General features: G+C 35.2%; 2 protein-coding genes across 6 annotated transcripts; both read left to right on the top strand.

Moving 5' to 3' along the window:
- Positions 1–3,101: 3,101 nt before the first annotated feature.
- LOC105803749 (protein SHI RELATED SEQUENCE 1) lies at positions 3,102–5,541 on the top strand. Of its 3 annotated transcripts, none has more exons than XM_052624344.1 (3): positions 3,102–3,470; positions 3,619–4,391; positions 4,887–5,541. In XM_052624344.1, exons 2-3 carry the CDS (start codon positions 3,785–3,787, stop codon positions 5,303–5,305), a joined length of 1,026 nt encoding a protein of 341 aa, XP_052480304.1. In that variant the 5' UTR covers positions 3,102–3,470; positions 3,619–3,784; the 3' UTR covers positions 5,306–5,541. The 3 variants fall into 3 exon arrangements, with proteins under 3 accessions (XP_052480304.1, XP_012491595.1, XP_012491594.1); XM_012636141.2 differs by having other exon boundaries at positions 3,102–3,432; XM_012636140.2 differs by having other exon boundaries at positions 3,102–4,391.
- Positions 5,542–10,113: 4,572 nt separating this feature from the next.
- On the top strand, positions 10,114–14,566 carry LOC105803748 (uncharacterized). Of its 3 annotated transcripts, XM_012636139.2 has the most exons (8): positions 10,119–10,498; positions 10,670–11,417; positions 11,511–12,376; positions 12,485–12,539; positions 12,664–12,812; positions 13,190–13,276; positions 13,988–14,116; positions 14,226–14,566. In XM_012636139.2, the coding sequence occupies exons 1-8, from the start codon at positions 10,418–10,420 to the stop codon at positions 14,361–14,363; spliced, it is 2,253 nt and encodes a 750-aa protein (XP_012491593.1). In that variant the 5' UTR covers positions 10,119–10,417; the 3' UTR covers positions 14,364–14,566. The 3 variants fall into 3 exon arrangements, 2 of the variants coding, with proteins under 2 accessions (XP_012491593.1, XP_012491592.1); XR_001136592.2 differs by having other exon boundaries at positions 10,114–10,498; positions 10,670–12,376; positions 13,950–14,116; positions 14,226–14,276; XM_012636138.2 differs by having other exon boundaries at positions 10,670–12,376.
- Positions 14,567–23,888: the final 9,322 nt, after the last annotated feature.

Below are 23,888 nucleotides of genomic sequence, written 5' to 3' on the forward strand. Positions count from 1 at the left end.
AACCCTCAATATTTACACATTGTGTAATTTAGTCTTTTTTTGCAATATTACTTTTTTGTTACATTGAGGGTTAACTTTAAAAAAGAAAGAGAAATTATCTTAGAATTTTGGATGTTTCTATTCTTTGTATATTTCCAATCAAATTTAGTTGATAAATTAGTTTTTTTAACTTTTTAGGTGAAAGGGACACAATGAAAAGCAAAACTGGAAAAAAAAACCCCCTAAATTACACTATTTGTAAATGTTGAGGTTAGAGTTTTTAGAATTAACACTAAATTGACACAATGTATAAATGTTGAGGGTTAAAGTTGCTATTATGCCAATTTTAAAAGCTTCTACCATTAGCCAACTAGTGACCAAAAAGACAATTGAAAAGTTAGGTGACCAAAAAAGAAATTTACTAATAGCTGAATAACCATTTTGTAACTTTTCATAGTTAGATAAAAAAAAAACTAATAGCTGGGTGACTTCTAATGTAGTTTACCCAAAAAATTAATAGACATACAAATATTAATTGAAAATTACATTATATTTAACATATTATTATATTAGAATACAATGCAATTTATAATTTGATTTAATAAAAATAGAATATTTTACCTTCAAATAAAATATTTTTATAACTAATTAGATTTTTATTAATTTTAATTGAAAATACTGAATATAAAATTAAAATATATCCTTTTATAAAATTTATTTAATAGAGAGATAGTATTTGTTAATTGTTATCAAACTCTTCATTAACCATTAATAAAGCATTGATTTAGACTAAACAACCGAGCCTTTTCTTTTAATTCATTGTTGTGTTGTTTTTTTTTATATTTATATAATAAAATATTTTTAATAATATTATTTCTTTATAATTATTATCTAATCTTATCTATAATTAAATGGCTTTGGATTCAACTTTCTTTCTCTTTCCAATTTTTTATTCTTGTGTTGGTTCCGTACTAAAAACGAGTAAGAAAAAAGGTCATGCCTCCTAATTTCTATCCATTTTTAAAGTCCCACGTCAGCCAATGACACGGATACCATTCAATGACGTGGATTTCTAATTAATAATAGTAGCGGCCCTATTAATAAAAGTCACATCAAGTATAAGTATAATATTTAAAAGGGTAAACTACCTAGTTAATGCATACAACTTTTAAGACACTCTTATTTTGGTCACTAAAATGAAATTCTTACAATTTCATCACTCATCTTTTAGGGTGCTTTCATTTTAGTCACCCAATCCTTAAATCTCTAATGTTAGTTAACTTTTAAGTCGATTTTATTTTAGTAAAAAAATTCCTTTTCTAAAGTATTGACTGGGTAAACTAATTAAGAATTAAAGTAAAAAGTGGTAAACACTAAAGTAATGCATAAAAATGGTCAAATTGTACTTTTTATCACGTTGAGTAAAATTTTAATTTTTTCAATATTGAAATTTTAAATTTCAAAACATAAAAATTAATTAAATAAATTGTTGAAAATTTGTTATCCCATGATAATGTAACCAATTTGTTATTGTAATATTGCAATTAATTAAATTAATCTCCTTCTAAATTTTGAAAATTTATTTTATGTTTCCATATTATTCTTAATGAAGTTAACTCGATAACTCATACTAAGCTAAAAGTAAAAATAAAAATAAAAATTGCAATCAATTAAATTAATTGCTTGTTCTTTGTTTGATGAAAAATTTTGGGTTTTGTTTGGCATGGAAGATATATTTAATTGATTATAACTAATTGTAAGGATTTTTCTTTGCTTTTAGCTTAGTTTGAAAGACTTGATATCATATAATCTAAAAAATATGGGTTTCATGTGCAATTAGTAAATTAATTAAATTACTTAATTTCAATATTATAGTAATAATTCAATTGATACTATCAAGGTATAAAAAATTTAATAACTTATTTAATTGATTTTGATGTTTTGAAATTTAAAATTCAATGTTGAAAAAGAAAAAGAAAATTAGAACTTCCGCAATGCGTAAACAAGTATAATTTGACAATTTTTAAAGCACTGTTTGAGTTTCTATTGCTTTTTCAATTTAATCCTTAATATTTTTACCGAACAATATTTAAAAAAAAGATATTTTTAGGTGGTTAAAATGAAAGTAACCTAAAAATTAGGTGACCAAAATGAAAGTGTGAACCTGAAATGGTGCGTACAAATTAACTATAATTAAGTTACTAAAATAAAAACGGTGACAGAATTGCAAGAAGACCTTGTTTAAAAAGAATTTATGTATTTATTTATTATTATCTCTTTTGATTAAAAAAATAAAAACGTGAAACATTTTAGTTCTATTTTTTTTTATATTATTTGCATGACTATCTCATCTCTATTTAGTCAACCCCACCTCTGTTGCCTGCATAGCAAATAGAAAAATGCACGTCAGTTAAGAAAAATAACGGTCCCAAAATGACTTAATTACAAAAAAAACCTTTTGTTGATTAACCATTCATATTATAGTATCATAAAAGAAAAATTGAAAGAAAAGGTAAAGGGTAGACATGCAAAGTTGCTCTAACACCACCATTGATACCTCACTCACTAACATGATTAATATATTTCTATATCACATTGCCCAAAACTTTCCATCTTAATAAACTAATCCCAAATTTATTTACTAGGAATAAAATCTTAATAACACATTACTAAATCAAATCCAAATAAATTTGCTTTTCAATATTTTAATGTCAGTATAAAACATTTCCCCATATTTTTTAAAATTCTCTTTCACACCCTCAAATTCTTCATCATTTACAGAAAGACCCTTATCCCCGACAGATGTTCCAAAAACAGTGGATGAGCAAATGCTTTACAGCTACAAAAGCTGAGAGAATAACAATTAAGAGGACCTAAAAATCCAGGTTTAAGGCTTTTTTAAGCAAGCAACCATTTGGGTAATTGAAGCAAAATCCAAGCCCTAGCGGGCATAACTTGGAAAAGGCTGGTGGGACGACACGTGGAAAATCATTGACCCTTAGATGGGAATGAGAAGGTGGGCAGGCAGCGGTTGATCCGTTACCCTTTAAGGGCCATAGCCAACGAAGAGACACAGGTTCTTAAAGAAAAGGACAGAAACTAAACTGTTTATTTATAGTTTAATTTTTTTCGTTTCGAGTTTTTTGTTTGTTCATTAAGAAACACACGAGAAAAGAAAAGAAAAGAAAAGACCCTGCAAGAAATCAGAGAAACAGAGAGAGATGGGGTTATGGGAAGAGACTTAAATTGGGTTAATAACAGTTTACAGTAGAGAGAGAAAGGGGCATGGCGGCGTTGGCAGAAAAGAGTGCTGTAAATTCTTGTATCGTGTCTTAAATGTCTTTGCAACGACAAGAAAAACAAAGTTAAGTTCAAAAGCCAGGCCAGCTGCCGCAGCACAACGAAAAATCCTTGAGGAAAGTGAAAGGGGAAGCAAGCAAAGCTTTGATTCGAGTATAAACGCTGCGCTTTTCCTACACCACAACCCCTTGGTTCTTTTTTTTTTTTTTCTTGTTTCCTTTCTTTTCTTGCAATTAGGGGCGCACCGACACCAGCCAAAAAAAAAACAACGAATAAATTACTATGTACTGATTAGCAACAACAACAACAACTGCTCACTTTCACTTCTTGTTTTGTTAGATAGCAGCGTGTGCTTAGACACGTGCAAAAGGAGAAGAATTGGCAATAGCGGCTGTGGGAAACAAAAAACAATCGGGTTCTGAAAATCAAAAGGGAGAGGTGGGGAAGCTTCTGATATGGATTGTCGGTCACAATTGAGGTCTGGGAGAGGTTTAGAGGAGGAACAATGGCGGGGTTTTTTTCACTAGGAGGAAGAGGGAGCAACAGCCAAGAAGACCAACGAAACAATCCACCGCCGACCGATATCCAACCCGAGAGCTGGTTTTGGTACAAAAATGAGGATGCTTCTTTCAAGGGTTTCGAATTGTGGCAACAGCAAGAAGCTTTCCAACGCCAGTACCAAAGCATCGGCAGCAACAGCAACAACAACCAGCAAGGCCAACAGCTACAAGATCTTTATTCGTCAGCAGCTGGATTAGGAGTTGGGCCTAGCAGGAGCTCGATCAACATCGCTGATGATTCCTCCTCGAGATCGGCTTTTATGATAATGGGTGGTGGAGGTGGAGGCGTAAGTTGCCAAGATTGTGGTAATCAAGCTAAGAAGGATTGCCTTCACATGAGGTGTAGAACCTGTTGTAAAAGCCGAGGATTCGACTGCCAAACCCATGTTAAAAGTACTTGGGTTCCTGCTTCCAAGCGCCGTGAAAGACAACAACAACTTGCTTCTTTACAGCAGCAGCAACAACAGCTTCGTGGAGAGAATCCCAAAAGACAGCGAGAGAATCCAACATCTTCTCCTCTTGCCTTCACTCGTTTACCCACAAACGCGTCAGGTATAGTTTTGTTTCTTGGGGTGTGTTCTTTCTTTAACTAATACACTTTATGCCAGCTCTCAGTGATACTCACACACAGTCTCGAAGATTGACTATTTTTTGTAAGAACTTAAGAGGGGAAAGGAAAAAAAGGGAATGAGAAAAGTTAAAGGAAGCATACATACATCAATTGCGTGCAATGAAATCAACCTCCATAGTTAACTCTCCAGCAGCTTTCTCTCCATCATTTCCTTTTCTACATACAGTTTTTTTTTGTAATCGTGACGAATGTTTTGACAGGGAAGAAACCTTTCTTTTTCCTCCCTCTTTCTACGCGTCATCTCTCTCTTTTTCTCTCTGCATACCCCCGTGTTTATGGTTTTGTGTTAACCCCATTGTGCTTGCTTGCATTTCTCTCGATTTTCACTTATAAATCATTGAAAACAGCAAAATTAATATAACCCCATTTTGTTTTGCACCTACATCCTTGCTATTGCTGTTTTCTTTTCTTTTTAGGGTTAGAAGTGGGGGATTTTCCGGCAGAAGTGAACTCTGAAGCAATGTTCCGGTGCGTGAGAGTGAGTGGCATTGAAGATGGTGACGATCAGTATGCTTATCAGACGGCTGTGAACATCGGAGGGCATGTTTTCAAGGGAATTCTTTACAATCAAGGCCCCGAAAGCGGCTACAACATGGCTGCAGCAGTTGGTGAGAGTTCTTCCGGCGATGGAATCCAACAACTTGATCTTATTACTGCTGGTCCCACCGCCGCCGCTTCCAACGCGGGTACCGTCGCAGGCAACGCCAGTTGCAGCAGCGTTACAGCTGCTGCGTCTTCATCAACCGTCGCATTTTTAGATCCTTCCTCTCTTTATGCAGCTCCACTCAACACTTTCATGGCTGGTACGCAGTTTTTCCCGAACCCAAGATCTTAAAAACACGTCCATAGTCCTTTTTTCTAGGTCTCTTCTTCGTTGTCTACTTTCTTGCCCTCGATCATAATGAAGTACTACAACATTTGACACCCACCATTGATGAACTAGGTAGTTGTTAAGAAAAAGGTTTAAGAAAAGAGAGAAAGAGAGAGAGATGTTTGGTATTTTTGTTGTGAAAAAATTTGAATGCTTTTTAGTTCCAAATCATCAATATAAATTCTTCTTCTTCTGCTGCTTCTACTACTGCAACTATATTTGCTGCTTCTAAATCTAAAGCTGTTTTTGTACGAAAATGTGCACAGCATGTGGCGTGTCGAGTGAGTGTTTGTAAGTTAGAGAAATATTTTTAATATTTTAGTGAGATTGTGGGGTTGAAATAATATGGAAAAATTTTTAGATTTTCTGGCTGGTTTTTTTCAACTTGGGGAAGCTGCTTTTCCCTGTTGCTGTTTTCCCGTATGCTTACCAGTTTCAATGTGGGACGAATATTGGTTTCTTCTTTGGTTGGACAAACTACAAAGACAGCATCCTTTTTTCCTTATCACGGTATGGGCGGTCCAGCCATCCGTGAAAGCTTAGATAGCTTCCATTCAAGTTCAAAAGGTGAAACATAAAATCCTTCTCTCTTTCTCTCTCTATGTATAGATATTCTTGTGATAATTATCTTCACCATCATCATTTATCATTTCATTCATTAGAATAGACGTATGCATAACATAGATGTGACTTAACTTCTTGATAAAGTGGGAAATATATCTTATCATCTGTTCGTTCTTTCAATGTTTTTTTCTGCAACATTGTCTGTAACGACCAAATAAGATGCATGGTTGCATACAATTACTGTTTCATATTCATGTCTGCATTATTTGAAAAGTCGGGAAAATTGCCAATGCATGAACTAAACTAAAAGATTGCGAAGCTTTTCCCTTAATGGACCTTTTCTTTCCTTCGGCTCGACACTGTTTCCTTGTTCTCACCTCCCGATGACAAAAAATTTAATTACAGGGTAGGGTTTCTTTTTTGTCATTAAATGCTTTTAAGACACGGTTATATAACATGTTTCAATTACTTCAAGCACTCAATGCCAGCTGCTGTGTACTATGTCTCTTTGTTTCATGGCTAATTACTCGTGGTCTGTCAGGAAACCACTTTATCACATTCTAGCTTAATTTGGATTAAACTACAAGGCCATAGCTAGCATGTTTTTGAGGTTCCTGGGGAAGAGTTTTATGCCCTTTAAATTCGAGTTTTGTACAAACATTGGGAGAGTTTGCCCTCAAAATGTGGTTTGACCTGGCTCCATTTGGGATTTAGTCGGGTCTTTGTTGCTTAGTATAGGGATCTCAGAAAATAATAGTTTTAACTTAATTTTGCTTAAAAACACAAGTTAATCAATAGGTGTTGGTGTAAGTCACATTGCATTCCAAAAAAACATAAGTTTTAAAGAGACAACATTGTTGGAAGAGACAGATATGAACTTTGAAGATAAACTGGACATGGAAAATACTAAAAAGCAATGGTTTATTGTTTTCTTATAATACCAAATATGGTTAAATGCATGAAACATCTTGTTCACTATATGTAAAAGGGATCTCAATTGATCTATGAATATCAAACAATCTAACTGATCAGTAAATTAAGCATAATCAGTTTCATTTGCAAGTAATCTTCATGTCATTTAATTAAATATGGATGTCAAAAACCTGCCTTCTGCTCATGGAAATTTAGCTTCACTTGACATCGATAAAATAACTGAACTTAAATTTTTTCAGAAACAAACCATCTATAAATGGATCTTTCTGGCACAGTGTATTAAAATGGATTAAAGTAATTTTTTTAGAAATAAAAATTGGAAGGAGCTTGAAACATGCATGTAATTCAATATATATAGCAAGTGTTTTGTTTTCTTGTTTTCTGAGCAGTTTCATTTCCATGACTTCTTTGCATTGTGACATTAAGAGTATTATTGATAACATCAATCTTATACTGTAATATTTTAAAAAAAATCTATTTAAGTTAACATCAAATACTGTAATTTTTAAAAAAAAATCAATTTAAGTTCTTAGCGTTTCCCAGTATATATGCACTTTGTTTGTTTAGACATGAATGTTCAAGCTACTTGCAGAGTAATGGTTAACAGGAATTTGCTGGGAGCATGCAAACCCAATAATTAGCTTTTGAGTGATCCACTGGAGTCATTTGTTTAGTATGTTTGGGACATGAAGGGGTTGAAATTTAATAGGCTGTATCTGACGACAGAACAAGAGGGTTACAACATTATTAATTATTATTATTATCAAGAAAGAGTTCGATCATATGTCGTATCTGTGTCTGGTTTTAAGAACAAAAGATAAACGCTAATGGACCTATTGAAATCGAGTTGTTTTTTTTTTTTTTCTTTTGGAGAATACAAAAAGGTTCTTGTTTAGGGTTGAAGTGGCTATTCTGGGCATGTTTTTGGGTTTCAACCGGAACAACCACATGGAAAACTTGGATCTTCCTTTGGTTTTTATATCGTCAGGTTCAGTTCATGCTTCATTAAATCCTTGGGTCTATGCGGTGATCTTGCCATGAAGGGTTTTTTTTTTACCTGTTTGTTTTCCTGCAATTAGTTTCATCTGTCCAGCCAACATTCCTTGAATTGCACCCAGGAAACTTAAGAATATTCTTGGTACGGTTTTCCCTAATATAGTAAAGTTTACTCGACATGTTGGGTACTGAAAGACTGATAAACTAAGATTTTCGATCATTCAATAATGGTTATATCATCCATCTGATCTCATCTTTGTGTGTTAATTCGAAAGGGTATTTTTTTCCCCCTAGTGTCCACTGTAAGCAAACACGGTGTTCCATCACATCTTTTTTCCCCCCGAAAAGACATTTAAAAGAATTGAAGCCTTGAACAAAATTTAGTTTCTGAAAATCATCTCTTTTTCCCATTGCCTGACTGAGGTATGTTTTTATTCTTTTTAACACGGATGGCAGTTTGGGTGATGGGATGTAAAATTATAATGCTATTTTAGCTGTTGAGTTGTCGAGCATTTGAGACTGTTTCCCCATTGCTCAATGCTCCTAAAAACCTTCACTTTTGTCGGTTTTGTCATGTGATGACTGCCACTTTTGCATGAAACTCAGGTGGATTCTCCATCAACTTTCATTTTGTTCCCCGGAATTTTTTACTATCACTGGAAAATGAATAAAATGCGAAGGGGAAATCACTAAATTCTCCCCAGTTTTATTTATTTATGCTCATATTTTATCCATCGGACTATGTACTGCAATTGCCACCGGGAACCCCCACTTTCATTTTCTATTATAAATCTTAATTATTATCCTACCCCAATCTCCTGGTATGGATAAAATAATAAAGCAAAAGGAGAAAAGATGAGTGAAAAAGCTTTGGCAGTTTGCAGTTTGGAGTTATCTGAAAGAAAAAGAAATCAATGATTACGCAAATAAAAAGGATTTTTGGTTGAAATGCAAAACCCAGAGAAGGGCCAAAAAACTCATTTAAGGCTACTGGGATTCTATTCTGGCATTAAGAGATGGTGAGGGTGCGTGGGGGGATATGTCGATATCTGCTGCGTACGTTGTGGCCACTGACCAGTGGGCATCTGCAGCAATAATATTAAGTTTAATTTGGAGTTGTGGGCATAAATTAATGTGGTCCCAAAACAGGCTTTTGCTGAGTTTCTGTTAGTATCTCAGCAGAGCCTGTGAAAGAATTCATGGTGGATCTTATGTCTGCAATGAAAGGGTTAAGTTTCAGGTCTTTTAGGACCTTTCTGAAACTTAATTACTGCAACAAAGTGGATTTATAGGAACAGTTGTGGTTTAGGGTCCCCAATTTATTTATTTTTTTGTCTCTTAAGACAACTTTAAAGCTTAAAAAAGAGTGCCACCTAAATCTGCATCCGGGTCTTTGAAACGACAGACATTTTAAATAGCATTATGTTGCTTCTTCTCTGGACCAAAAGTCTAAACACCTTTTATCTCCACCCCATGCTTCTGTCTTTGCTCCTTCATCTTCCAACATATCTAAACTCAAAAAAATGGGTCCAAAATTTCTTCGGGTCCATCTACAACTAAGCTCATTGGATATATGCCTCCATCTTAAAACCCCTCTGATCAAAAAGAAAATATTCCATTTCAAGTTAATATAATATAATGATTCAATCATAAAGCAAAAGATCCAATGTTCATACCATGTCACATCCAAGTCATTCACCAAGAAATCAGATAGAGAGGGCCGAGGGGCCTGATTCTTTAAATGCTAACCAATTGTTTTTTAAAAAGTTAATGCTTGGAAATGCTGTTTTAAAACTAAACAAATCTTGCAGTTCATGCACACTTGCGTCGCACTAGAAACCTGGGAACAGAGTGCAGTAAATACAAATCTTTTGTTGATAGTTCTGGATTTAAGGACCATATACATCCACCATGAATTTATATAGTGACCTCCCATTTACAAATTCTTTCGGAAGGAACACAGGTATTTAGGGATGAAATCAAAAATTTTGTGTTGAGTAGTCAAGATTTGGGTAGCCTAAAGTTATTATTATTTTGTTGTGTTAAGATGTTATACTGAATTATTAATTTTAGGGTTTAGGGTTTAAATGGAATTATATTATATTTAAGAGAGGTACCACTGGAGTATTTTAATACAATGAAGAGTATAATGTTTTAAACCAGGCCGGGCCTGGACTTGGAACCTTTTTTGTTCAAGATCCAGATTGGGTTTTTAAATCTGGAGACGGGCTTAAAAGCAACGTTGGTATGATAGTAATTTCACAAGCGCGTGAGAGCGTTCCCCCAGGGACGTCGCGTCTTCGAAAGCTTTCGTTTCTGATCCGTCCGTTTCTGAGACTGACGAAAGACTACTGAAAGGAGCTTTAGAGACCTCCCTCTCCAAACACACACAAAAAATCAAACCTCATTTCCATGGCGGATCCCTAAATTCAACAATCCAAACAAAAAAATGAACCGTTAACCGTTAAATCTTTATTATTTTCCTTTTTTTTGAAAATTTCTATTTTCATTTTTCATTTTTGTAAATCCAACCACTGCATTTCGTTATATATATAAATAGCAAAAAAAAAAAATTCAAATTCCATGTCAGCTCTGCCTGCTTCAGTTTCTTCTTCTTCCTCTTGGATCCCTGAAGACGATCTCTTATTAAAGAACGCCATTGAGGTAACCTCTTTTCTTCTTCCTCTTACTAATTTTCCTCATAATGTAATTTCCTATTTTACACTCTCTAAACGAATCTTTTGCATTTCTTGACCTAAAAGTCTAAAACGAGACAAGATAAAACCCCTAAGGTTAGTGGAAATTGATGATTAATTTAAATTTTGGTAATTACAGTCCGGTGCTTCATTGGAAGCACTAGCAAAAGGTGCGGTTCGATTTTCACGAAAGTTTACTGTTAAAGAATTGCAAGATCGATGGCGTGCTTTGCTTTATGATCCTGTTATTTCCGATCAAGCGGCGGCTCGTATGATTGAGGTTGAATTATCTGCTTCTAATTTATATTCTAAATCAAGTAAATGTGATAACTCTGTTGAAAATGGAAGTGCTAAAAGAAAATTCGAAAGCGTTAGAAGATCGTATTATGCTATGAGGAAGAGGGCCTGTAATTACCATGTGACGAACTCGAGTGGTGTTAGTTTTCTTGGATCACCAAATGGCAATCATTGCATGCAAAATAGAGGTGGCTATGATGAGCTCGTAGAACCTCGAGAAGATTGTGTTCAAAACCAATTTGGATTCTGTGATTTAGGGATAGGTTGTGTAGATAAACGATCACAAGACAATGACCTGAAAGTAACTTTGAAGGAGGATTGCTTTAGTGAAAAAGTTGAGAACCTTGAACAGAATAATGTGTCTAGCGGGTCTCCTCATGTCATTTTCGAGGCTTCAGTTAAATTTGGGCATCCATCTGGTGTTGAGGAAATCAAGCCTTTCTCAGTGGGATGTTCATCGCCACAACCAGATATGCCGCTGTGGAAAACAATGGAAGATGTTCCAGCAGCTGTAATGCCAGTAAATGATGGCCCTCTAGATAAAGGCCAGGACGTAGAAGGTGAAATTGTGCATCCTGAAGATGTGGATGGTAAGAAAATGTGTGCATCTGGAAATGATATTGTTCCTTCAGATATGATGTTAAAAGATGACTATGAAATTAATAATTCAGTTGTTATCTCAGGTGGTGATTTAGCTGAAACAGATGCTTTATTAAACTTTGATGGTGATGCTATTGATAAATCTTGCTATGAGAGTGTGAATTCACTTTTGCTAAATTCTCCTAATGATGTTCATGAAGATGATACATCAAAGACTAAAGAACATGAGACATTAGTTTCAGATGTGTGTCCTGGTACTTTAGAAGCTGCAACTTATTCTTCAAAGTTGGATGAAGTTCCAGACCAACAGTCACATTCTGGGCACACTGAACAGTTGTATTCTGGGCATCCGGAAATCAATGTGCCTTCATCTGCATCGGTGTCAAATCCTCATTCTCCCGAACTTAATGATGAAGGTTGCTGCATGTTGAACAGTGAGGATCCTGAAATCCCTTGCAACGATGATGTTCTCTTAGCTAAAGCTTTTGCTCCACAAGAGTGTCATAAAGTGGGCAGTGACCAGGCCTCATCCTTTGCAAATCAAAATGATAGTAAAGAAGAACTGAGCTTGATGCAGACAGAAGATAATCTTGCTCAATGTTTTACTGCTCCCAAGATGGTAGGACTGGACGTTTTGTCGGAATCTAGTCAAGCTGCCAAATCTGAGTTCCATGATGGTCAATGTCATGTGATTTCCAGACAGGCTCAGAATTCCCTGGTTGACCCATATAGGTTCAAAACCTCCCACGCATTTCCCAATTCTGCTGCAAATGGTGCAACAAAGGAAGAGCCATCAGATGAATGCAATACCAAAGATATTTCTACTTATGCAGAAGCAAGTTCCATTGTAGATAGTGTTTTGGAACCTGAAGCAAACAAGACTACATTTGATCAGATAGAATACGAAAGTGAAGATGATGTTCCTAGCTTTTCTGATCTTGAAGCCATGGTAAATCTTGGGAATTGTGTTCATTATGAGGACTTTTTTATTTTTTGTTGTCAGTGGTATTTATTATATCTGGGTGTTTAAAGAACAATTATTTGATGTTCACTTCAGATACTTGAGATGGATTTATGTCCAGATGAATCTGATTCTTTCATTAGGAGCGAAGGTATGAAGTTCAATTTGCACTACCAATGGTTTAGTCCTGGTTGAACCACAAGCAGTGTGGAATCCATGGACTGTTGACTTTTTGAGTGTTTGCACATGTTGATTTGTGTTCTTGAAATTTCTAGTCTCAAGATATCAAGATGAGCATACAAGGAAGACACTCATTAGGCTGGAACAGTGTGCTCGGTCCGCTATGCAAAGAGCTACTGCATCTCGAGGGGCACTTGCTGTTTTATATGGCCGTCATATGAAACATTACATTAAAGAAACTGAGGTACTCAATTTATCCATGCTTGTTTTATATTGCATTACGCTAACAATCAACCTGCTCCCATCCATTATTGGAGAATTTCTTGATGTGGTCAGGAAAGGTACTTAATGGACTTTTGTTTTCTCAATTCCTTTTACAAACTCATTGTTTTTCCCCTTGTTTTTGTTATTCAAGCTTTTTGGTTAGATAAGTGGTGGTTATGCGTGTGTTCTTCTTTCTATATTTCTATGTATGAAGGTGCAGAAAGTTTGCATTGTATTAAAATTAGATGTGAGCTTTTGTATGTACCAATTTCAAATTGCCTGGTTGGGCAACTGATTTCTTGACTTGTGACACAAAAGATGAACATGTTACTAGTGCAAGTTCTCCATGCTTTGCAGGTTGTACTTGGCAGGGCAACCATGGATGTTGATGTTGATATTGACTTAGGAAGAGAAGGGCGGGCTAACAAAATATCTAGACGACAGGTGTGATATTTTGATTTCCTTGACATGGTTACTTACATTTTTTTTGTGACTTGTGGACAGTGTATAGAGGAGGATTGGGGGGGACTTGAACCTTGAGTCTGCATATCCCTGCCCCACATGGGGGAGGTATCTGACCACCTTGTCAAAGGCTTTGTTGTCTCTTAATTTAGATGTTGAATTGTTAGTTGTAGATACTTCGCCTCTTATAAATTATCCATGAATATATTAGCATCAGTTGCCTTATGCCATGGATGCGGTTATCATTTCAAGGTAGGTTCTATGTGTTGATGAGGTCTATCACTTTGCTGACCGGAATACTTGGAGAGAGGGAGGAATGAGAGCAATAAACTCATTAGCAATTTACTATTACTACTGAAGTGGAATACTGGCACTCTTTTTATTTAAGAATGGATGGTATTTAGTGGTGCTCCTGCCCTTCTATGTGAATTAAATCCTTAATTAAGATATAAAGAACCATATTTTTAGGAAGTTTCATTAATCAGTTTAGAAATACTGGTTTTAGACACCGTTATTAGCTTTCTGAGCTTGTTCATCTTATATTCCTACGTTTGCGCTATATGCACTTGTGAAATTGAACTGTATGTTATTGATTGTACCTGCTTAGCTTGTCAGATATCCTTTTTAGATTCCTTTGCTCCTATACTGCTTGCAGATGTACATGGGAATAATTACTCTCCTCATTTCTGCTAGGCAATTATAAAAATGGAGGGAGATGGTTCCTTCTCTTTGAAGAATCTGGGCAAGAGTTCGATATTCTTAAATGGGAAGGAAGTTTCTACCGGACAGCTGATGGGTCTTGTTTCAAGCAGTTTGATTGAGGTAGGCTTGCTATATGTTCACTCGTCCATCTTTTTTACGCTGTCAAATTCTAGAGATCGTGTAATGTTATACACTCTCTCACTAATTGACATTTTCCTTTTTCTTGCAGATTAGGGACATGGCTTTTGTCTTTGAAATAAACCAGAATTCTGTGAAGCGACATCTGGCAAAAATCACCCCGAAGAAACAAGAAAAGAAAACTGCATTCGACTTCCCGGAAGAGCCAAAGAAGGTATTGCATGAATAAGTAGAGGATCTAGAAACACCCTACCTTTTGTTTCTGCAAATTCAATTTGTATAATTCAGTTAGTCTTTAGGGCTTTACACCTTAATGATAGGAGCAGAGCAGATAACATATGATGTTGTACTGTTTTCATACAACGGCCCGTATGTATAGACACTTGTTGACTTAAATATATAAAAGTAGCAGTTCATTTCTCAATTATAAAACAGGGGCAGAAAGATAAAACGAAACAAGCACTATGCATCCATCATCCGTTTCGGAGAGTGGGTTTACAAACAATTATAATAGTAATGACGATGTAAATGGGACCCAAAATTAAGATGGTGTCCAAGGAAAGCAACTAAGATAAAAAAATTCGCTAACAGCAATAATGTGACAAATCGTGTTGGGTATGCCTAATAAGATGAGAATCTTTCTACCTAAAAGAAATGAGATAAGAATTTACATATTCTAGTGTTTTAGACTTCCCTAGTGGCAACATCACATTACATTTTTGAGTCGACACATTCAATTTTGTATACTAGTCTTACAAACATTGTGGTTGGCAATGCCTTTGATGTAACCACCCTTCAATTGAGCTATACATGTATTATCTTCGCATAAGATAGTTGACTTCTTTTCTTGTCAAGGCAAATTACATATCTTCCGGATATGTTAGGTTAATAACCTAAGCCAAACACATTCTCGGCTTGCCTCATGCATTGCAATTATTTCTATATGATTTGAAGAGGCGACAGTTACTGTCTGCTTTATTGAACGCCATGATATGATAGTGCCTCCACATGTAAATAAATATCTCAATTGAGATCGACCTTTATGTGGATCCACTAAATATCAAACATCAGCATAGTCGACCAATAGGGATTTTGAATCATTAAAATAATCCTATATCAATGGTCCATCTAAGGTATCCGAATACATGTTTAATTTCATTCCAATGTCTACGTGTTGGAGAATAACTAAATTTTGCTAACAAGTTTACAGTGAAAGCTATATCAGGTCTTATTTTATTTGTAAGATACATCAATGCCCTTATGACACTTAGATATGATACTTCATGATCAAGAAACTTTTCATCATTCTCACAAGGACGAAATTGATATTTTCTGTATAAGTTGACTGATGGACATGAATTCCATATTTTAAATGCTCGATTTGCAGGCCAAAACAAAAAAAAATGTTTTTCCAAGATATTTCATCTCAAATTATTTCTTTAAATAAATTTGTCACACCCTAGGATTTACGAATCCAAGTAAGGGTGAGATAATGTATGTTAATTCTGTTTTGGGCGCACCATGACAACTTAATCAGCCATTCGGTTGGTTGGTTGGCAAGTTATGATGTTGGCGCATACTAACATTAAAGCATTCACATGTTGGTGATACCTAAGGAATTGATCGCAAGATGTTTTGAAGAGAAGAAAAATTACGCCCAAGAAAGTGCATGCCTATGAAGGGGGTACGCCCCAGGGTTTGTTTGAACACTAAAAGACTATCAGATGTATGAGCAAACTGTAGGAAACTTAATTGTCTGTAAGACCACGCTAAACGATAGTCTCTGCCAAGACATAGTACGCCCGATTTGTATGAGTATTGTTCAAATTGAATCCCATATCGGGTTAGTTGGGAGTTGTTGAGATTTTACAACAGCAGAAGGCAATGATTAGAGATTAGAGCAAAGAGCAAAGTAACAAAATAAATAAGAGATTACTTGTACACTAAAACAAGCCAACTAAATAAATCCTCATAAGTAGCATGGTTGGCTATTTCTTAACAGGAGTAAATTAGATTGATTTGACCTCATTGTGACTAGTCAACAGTGAGGATAATCTTCGCCGAATTTTCTTTCACCTACCGTTATAGGAAGTGTACATTTCGAATTATTTTGGGGGCTATTGACTTAATGTCCAGGTTCTTTTTCTAACCTCAACATTCTCTTCAACAAAGTCAAACTAAGATGATTCAGCCTTCTGGAAAGTCCTACAACTTTGTACATTACGATTACAGAAGGGAAGAGGGTTACAAGAATGCCCTACATGGGGGTCACTTATAGATGAAATATTAGTAAAATTTCTGTAATGAGGATTCTAATAGAAATCTTATGATTGTTTAAGCAGTTGCTGCTGCTGGATCGAGAAGGACTATCGAAGTAGAAATTTTGGACTGAGGTAAAGGTAGGTCTCTGGTGAGTCTCTAAACCCGACTCCTGCATGTCATGTAATCATGCAAATGCATGTCTCTAAGAGATATCTACAAATATATAAGTGAGGTAAATAATGTTCAACATGGTATGACGTTGTGTACTATATGGTGTTGCTATTGGTGTGTGTATGGTTCTTGTTTTATACTTCCTTGATATATGGGTTCAGTTCATGACAATTTCGAGTTATATAAAAAGGTGAGAAAGAGATTTATTGTATAGCCTCCAATAGGACAACTATAATGCTAACCGGATTGGCAAATCACAAAATAAACATGAGAAAAGTCCATAGTCATGACATCATATGATAATACGCCAAGAGGGTGTGAAGGTATAAGACCATGTGAGAAAAGACCCATGGCATCCATTGAGACGGTTCACCGGGATGATAAACACGAAACTCTCTGAAAAGCCTTGGTGGCAAATCCTCTAGAAAGCCTTTGAGGCTAACTTTTTCTAGAAGCCTTTGTGGCGTATTACCTCAGAAATTCGTAGAGAGAATTCTTTAATGATCAAGTGGAGAGATGCTAGTCTGCCTTGTATGAGATCTGAGTATGATTGTGAGGCATTTTTCAATAGAATACTTGACAAATTACTAGTTGTTGAATCTGCCTTAGTGATTGGCAATGACAGAGAACTTGGGACATCTAGTATGTTGGTGGTGTAAAAGTCTTTCATATTTGAGAACTATTGAATTATGTATGGAATTTCTATTATGAGAATTAAACTGTTAGATTTTTCCATTAAGTCGATTTGTATGGGCTGATTCGAACGTATAATGTAACAAGTATTCTGGTAATCGTTGGAGTATGTGAAGGAATATGCCAAGAATAGTACCCGCTGGATAGTTGTAACATCTCACCTGACGAAGTCCCAATGATCGAATGTTGTTATTGGAAGCGATGCAAAAAGAGTAAGAATTGGGCGAGTAAGACATAAGGATTTGGCTAAGCATAAGAAATTCGAATACGCCTGTACGCCCTAGCTTGGCAGATTCTAAAAGAAAACTCCATAGGAAGAGTATGTGGCAAAGCAAATATATTCTGTCTATAAGGCCGTCTATAATAGGAATAGTTAGGGGAAACTCATAAAAGGAGAAAATGAAGAAATGAGAACCAGGTATTAGAGATGGAAAAAAGAGGGTAAATCATGAAAAGAACATGGTAAGATAAAGCAAGGAATAATGGTATGAAAGTACAAATATATTGGCGGAGTAGTACTTGCCCAAATACACTTTTCTACGTATAGAGTGGGCGGACTGTGAAAGGAAATAAGTGAATAGGGATTTCATGTCAGATAACTATGAGTAGTGAAATAAGGCTTATGGCCATGCAAAATTATTTTTAGGATATGAGTCCACGCTAGTGGCATAGTATACCCTGTAACCAATGTGGTCCTGTACCAGTTAATTTGCGAGGTAAGCTAGTTCAGAATTTATCAAGCACGATCTAGAAGGGTTAAAGGCTAAAGGAGTAATTAGATGAGTTTCTTAGAAGTGATAGATTTTGGATAAGCCAACTCAACATTGATGTGACATTTACCAAGTTCCCATAAGAACTTGAGTTCAGTTAAAAGGACACTCAGGTTAAGCTAAAAGTGAGTTATATTCCTTCTTAAGAAATAGGGTTAAAAGAAAATGGAAATATCTCTCTAAGATGAGTTTGAAACCTCAATTTTTGTTAGCAATTTTCCATCCCATCAAGGTACGTTTCATGACGCTGCTTGACAAGGGAATATAGATCTGTAAGTATGCTTGGAGAAATAGGGCTTAGTGATACATTTGGGTTTAAAGTGATGATAAAGGTTACCCAAGTGGGTTCTAACAAAGTGTCTCTGTTTATCAAGACATAGGAGGTTGTAACATCTGGCTAAATGATGGATATGGAGCTTAAACTATTGATTTTACAAGGAGAGGCTAGATCTGAAGTTTAAATTGCCTTTGAGATTATCATGTGAGTCCCTAAGCTGAATCTTACATGTAGTATGTATGTTCTAAGAACTTCTGTGCTAAGTGACCAAATAGTGAAAAATGAAACTAGCAAAGCATGATGCAATAACTCTGATACGACATGAAAGGTTTATGATCATGTATGTATGAAATGTATGAAGTTTGATGGTCTAAGTACGAGGCATGAGTCTGAATGATTATGGTGCGCATATAAGTCTGAAAGCATGAATACGTCTATCATGAGCAAGTTATTGTATGTTGAGTCGATGCATGATGAGCCTGTGTCTGTCTCTAGAGTTGTCAAAGGGGTCTATCGGGACTAAAAACACGAATCTCTGAAAGGACAAGTCCATGGCCATGGCATTGAAGACCATATCGTGTAAGACCGTAACTGGTGGGTTATGACATCATATGGAAAGAATACCATATTGTGTAAGACTATAACTGGTGGGTCATGAAATCATATGGAAAGAAGACCATATCATGTAAGATCGTAACTGATGGGTTATGGCATCATATGGAAAAATTAAAAAAGGTTATTACCTAATGTGGTTCTCTGTGTGTCCCAAGACGATGAAGGGAAAACCTCACTAAATGTGAATCTAGGCAAATCCTTATCGCCTAGATCACCAAGAGAAGGAAAGCCTCTGTGGCGAACTTGTTAAAGGACAACCTTTATAGAAAAACTCTGGAAAGATAAGCCTTTGTGGCACAACTCTAGATAGGAAAGCCTTTGTGGTGAGTACTAGATGTAAGTGTAACGCCCTAAAAATTTGAGTGTTGTTTATTAAATCTTGATATAAGTTAATGTAACACCCTATACCCGACCTGGACCCGACCTGGTCGCCAAGCCCAAATACGGGATGCCATACCACCGTTTTGTCTCATGTACATCAATTTAGGAAACTAGATCTAAGCAAACAGATTTTCTTTTGTTAACCCGTATAAGTTTTAAGTCATCCAATTAGTTGATTAAAATTGTTACATGCAAATCATTCATTAATCGGTCTTACATACAGTTAGGATAATGCATAAGGGATATTTAGCAAACTTTCATAAAATTGCTTGTAGGTATCGAAACTGACATTTAGGGTATCGATATTTTCTTTGAGTGGTACCGATACCACTTGGAAAAACGATACCAAAGTAGCTTACTGTTTTCCAGCCCAAAAATCCCAATTATAAAAATTATCAATACTTTCTATAAGTTATTGATACTTTAGTTCCTAGTATTGATACTCGAGATAAGGTATCAATACCAAATCCCTATTTTATTTTCCTGTATGTTTTAATTCACAGAGGTATCGATTTTCAAAGCCAACTATCGATACCTCTGTTACTGAATCTAAAAGTACAGCATAGAAGAGCAAATAATTCATTTCGAATAGATCCTAAGCAACATGCATCAAGTACTTTGTTTATTTCATCATGCTATGGCTAAATTTATCAGTCCAAAGTGTCCAATCATCCAAGCAAGAATTGTTAGGCCAACATCAATGTTTAAAAATTCTAACATAAAAATAACATGAAATTCTTATAAGTCAAATCAAAATATTTAAAGATCAATAACCCCAAATAGTTCTACCATGTTGCCTATTTCCCTAACATGAATATAAATAATTGAGCACCAACGATAAATAACCAGTCTTCCTTGGATCATTCCCTCAGAACCACACCGCTCACACCGTGACGTCACTAATCTGTATATGTTGAAATGAGTGGGTGAGCTTCAACAAGCTCCGTGAATGCAAGGAATTTCCACAACGCAAACATAACATCATGCAACACAACCAATCATTTACTCATAAGTACCTTATTCTTAAGTCTAACATCATATAGTGTTAAATCTTGCATCATCTAATAGTTCATTCTCACAATGCATACATACTCATTCAAGCATAAAACATATTTCACACGATTACATAAAATATGATAAGATGGAACTTGGATTATGAAACATATAGTGAGCTCTATTATCACACATCAGATATACGAATCTCCATTACACCACATAGACTCATAGAGTCAAACATGTCCCAAAAGTGAAGAATTTAGCTAACACTTTCCTTATTTCCCCTCATATGTCCCGTTGAATGGAGCTTAGCTCTCATTCCTTTATCCCTCCAAACATGTCCTAGGGCCTCAACACCCAAAACCACTATACATATAAGTGAGTGCTCACAATTCTATGACATGACTATATCTAATGGTTCCAAGATCATAAGGCCAAAATATCCGAAAATAATACATATTACTTACCGATTATCCATGCATTATCACTGCATATTAGCATCTTTTGTAAAACACTAGCATAGTCATATAACATATATATTACACATTCATTTCATGTATATAATTGCACTTTACATAATAATCACCATACTCAATTATCACATTTCATGCACAATACATAACCATAAGATAATTATAGATTCAAGAAAACTGATACTTGGAACTTAGAGTAGGGGTTTAGGCTACATCTAAATTCCCAAATAGCACATGATTCATGTTTATGAGTAGCAATTCCATACACTCACCACTCTATGCTTTTGTCAAAAAGCCAAAAGCTCAACTAAGGCTTCCCTAGCTCGTAGCAAGCTCTAACGAGTCTGAGGCTTTACAGACAAAAATCATAAAATAACTACAGTTAAATAGCAACCAAAAATTCACTCAAACCAACTAAAACACAAGCTTTAAGCTAAGTTCCAATGTAACTTAAACTATTAACATAACAAATTTTAAATTCTAATATCTCGGTCTATACTTAATCTTTTTGCCTAAAATCAGTTTCGTTCATCTAATTAATCATCTATGCCTAATTCGTATCATTTAAACTAGACAAATCTACTCAATTCATTTTAGGCAATTTTCACAAAATTCATTAAAAATGAGAAATCATTAATGAAACTTCAATGCAAGTTTAAAAACCTTCTAATCATGCTGAAACAAGTTGAAAAACACTTTGAAACCACATTTTTATGCAAAATCCTGAAATCCACCATTAATGGCTCGATTTTTGGCTTTTATTTCAAACATGTAACTTGAGGGTTAATAATTTAGTTTTAAGGACTAGATATCATGATAAACACATAGGAATTCAAAATGTTACCTTTGATAGAAGATTAAACGAGTTTTGACACAACTTCGAAAAACCCACATTTGGAGAAGATGATGAAATCTATGGATTTTTTGAGTGTTTTAAAGAGATTCTATGGATGTAATTAACTTAAGAATGACAGGAAATCAAAGTATTATAGTTTAGGAACAAATAATCAATGGAATAGTGAGGAAAAAGTAAGGGACGACAACTTGAAAGAGAGGAGAAGAAACTATCGTGAATTATGCTAGGAGTGAGGGTTTATTAGGTTTAATTTTAAAAGCTGGTTAAATTGCTACATAAATGCTCACTGTTTTAACCCTTTTACAAATAAGCCCCTTTTCTAAAATTAAATACATTTAATACTCATTTCCAAAAATTTACTTAACTTTATGAAAACCACTGTCGAAAATATTATCGAGTACCAACCTTACAAAATTTCGAGCTCATATAGGCTAAAATTCCTAAAATACCTCTAAAACTCCTATGCCTTATTTTGGGGTGTGATAATTAACCTTTGTATTTATGGCTAAGTGCTCTATTTGTGTGTTGGAGGTCAGGGTTTCAAACATCACTTTTGAAAATTTTGTTATTTTGTTTGACTTGACCTTTATCCTTGAACATTTGACTTAAGTTTATTTCTTTGTTAATCTGTGTCAAGAATGAGCCTGTTGGCTTGATGGTTAATTTTTTATATGTTTTCTAGTCTTGTGTTCGAGTCTCTGTGTAAGCGAAATGAATGTTTTTGCTACTCTATAGAATTAGTTTTGTTTTAAAAAAAATTGGTTTCTTGAACTTAAATTTTCTCTTCTTTTATGTTAGTTTTTTCCCTTCTTCTCCTATTACCATTTTCTTTTTCCTTCTTTTCTTTTTGGTTTTCTCAATCTCTGAAGTTGTCAATAATTTTTACTATTGTGAGTTCGGGTAAGTGTGCATTTCATTTTTTGTTGATTTAAAGGTTAATTGCATGAGTTTTATTGTAAAATTACTATTAAACATCTGTTTTTGTTCGTTTCTGTCGAAGTTGGTTTCGGTTTGATTTGTTTGAATTCGCTGTTAAGCGATCGTTTGGCTTTCTTTTTATGTGTAGATATCGAAGGTAGCGATCACCAACGTGCTAATTCGGGTTAGGTTTTGGGATTCTTCTGCATTGTTCCTATTTCAAAATTTTACCTGGTGTGCAACGAAAACTTAATTTTTTACAAATTTTGAACGCTTGAAAACATGGTTGTCGACGCCACACGACCATGTGCCATGCCGTGTGGGTCACATGCCCGTGTAACTCACTATTTATGAATTAGAGTCACACGGGTCAGGGACACGGATGTGTCTAGGCCGTGTGAGCTATTTTGAGTTTTGAGTCACACGAGCATACATTTGGCTGTGTGTTAGACCGTGTAACTCATTGTTTTGAGCCACACAACCACGTGTGACATTAAGAGGGCCACACGACCGTGTGCTAGACCGTTTGGACCACACGGGCCAGCCTTCTAGACCATGTAAATCCACATAGGCGAGTGGGTCAAAATTTTAGATTTTTCGTTAGGGCCATAAACGTCGTTTCGGTCGAACGTAGGCCTACCGTAGGGTCCGTATGATTCGATTTGGGCTATAAAACCCATTGACTGATAATATGTTTCTATATAAACTGTTATTTTATATACATCATTGAATTGTAACTAGCGAGTAATTGTATTATGTATTGAGTATAATCTGAATCTATAACATCGTATGCTTATTTTTGTATATGTAACTCTACATCTACTTTGGGGTCGAGATTGAATAAGGAAGAAGTTGTGGCAGTTTAATAATCTGCTAAGACTGGTGGTTAAGCCACGTAAATGTATCTGATTCTGACGACTTTCATATTCTATTTTGGCAACTAGTTTGTGACATTTTGGTGTGTAGGGATGGATGGGTACTTGATACTCTTTTTGGTGTGTAGGCTGGACAGAGATGATATGTAGTGGATGGGGTTAGGAAATTTGCATTCTGTATCTATCACAATCTGTATATGTAGCTGATATGTTCTGTTCTGCTTTCATATCTTATTTTGAGAACTGTTCGAACATTGAGAAACTGAAGATCTATTGTGTTTTTCACTTAATAAAAATTACAAGTTACATACTGTGTCTATCAACTCATTTTGTCTGTTTGACTGAATTTCAGGTCACTCATCGACTTAGGCGAGTCAGCGTAGCGGGAGCTCGGTCATTATTCATGAAATATTTTAGTGTTTTTAATAACTTATGCTACTGTGTGTTTATTTTGGATTATGTTTCGA

Source organism: Gossypium raimondii, chromosome 11, assembly GCF_025698545.1.
Source record: "Gossypium raimondii isolate GPD5lz chromosome 11, ASM2569854v1, whole genome shotgun sequence".
Taxonomy (NCBI): Eukaryota; Viridiplantae; Streptophyta; class Magnoliopsida; order Malvales; family Malvaceae; genus Gossypium; species Gossypium raimondii.

Coding starts and splice junctions, on each gene's coding strand:
- LOC105803748 (XM_012636138.2), top strand. CDS start 10,418: ATGTCAGCTCTGCCTGCTTCAGTTTCTTCTTCTTCCTCTTGGATCCCT. Junction 12,540..12,663: donor TTCTTTCATTAGGAGCGAAG/GTATGAAGTTCA, acceptor TGAAATTTCTAG/TCTCAAGATATCAAGATGAG. Junction 12,813..13,189: donor ATTACATTAAAGAAACTGAG/GTACTCAATTTA, acceptor CATGCTTTGCAG/GTTGTACTTGGCAGGGCAAC.
- LOC105803749 (XM_012636140.2), top strand. CDS start 3,785: ATGGCGGGGTTTTTTTCACTAGGAGGAAGAGGGAGCAACAGCCAAGAA. Junction 4,392..4,886: donor TTTACCCACAAACGCGTCAG/GTATAGTTTTGT, acceptor TTTTCTTTTTAG/GGTTAGAAGTGGGGGATTTT.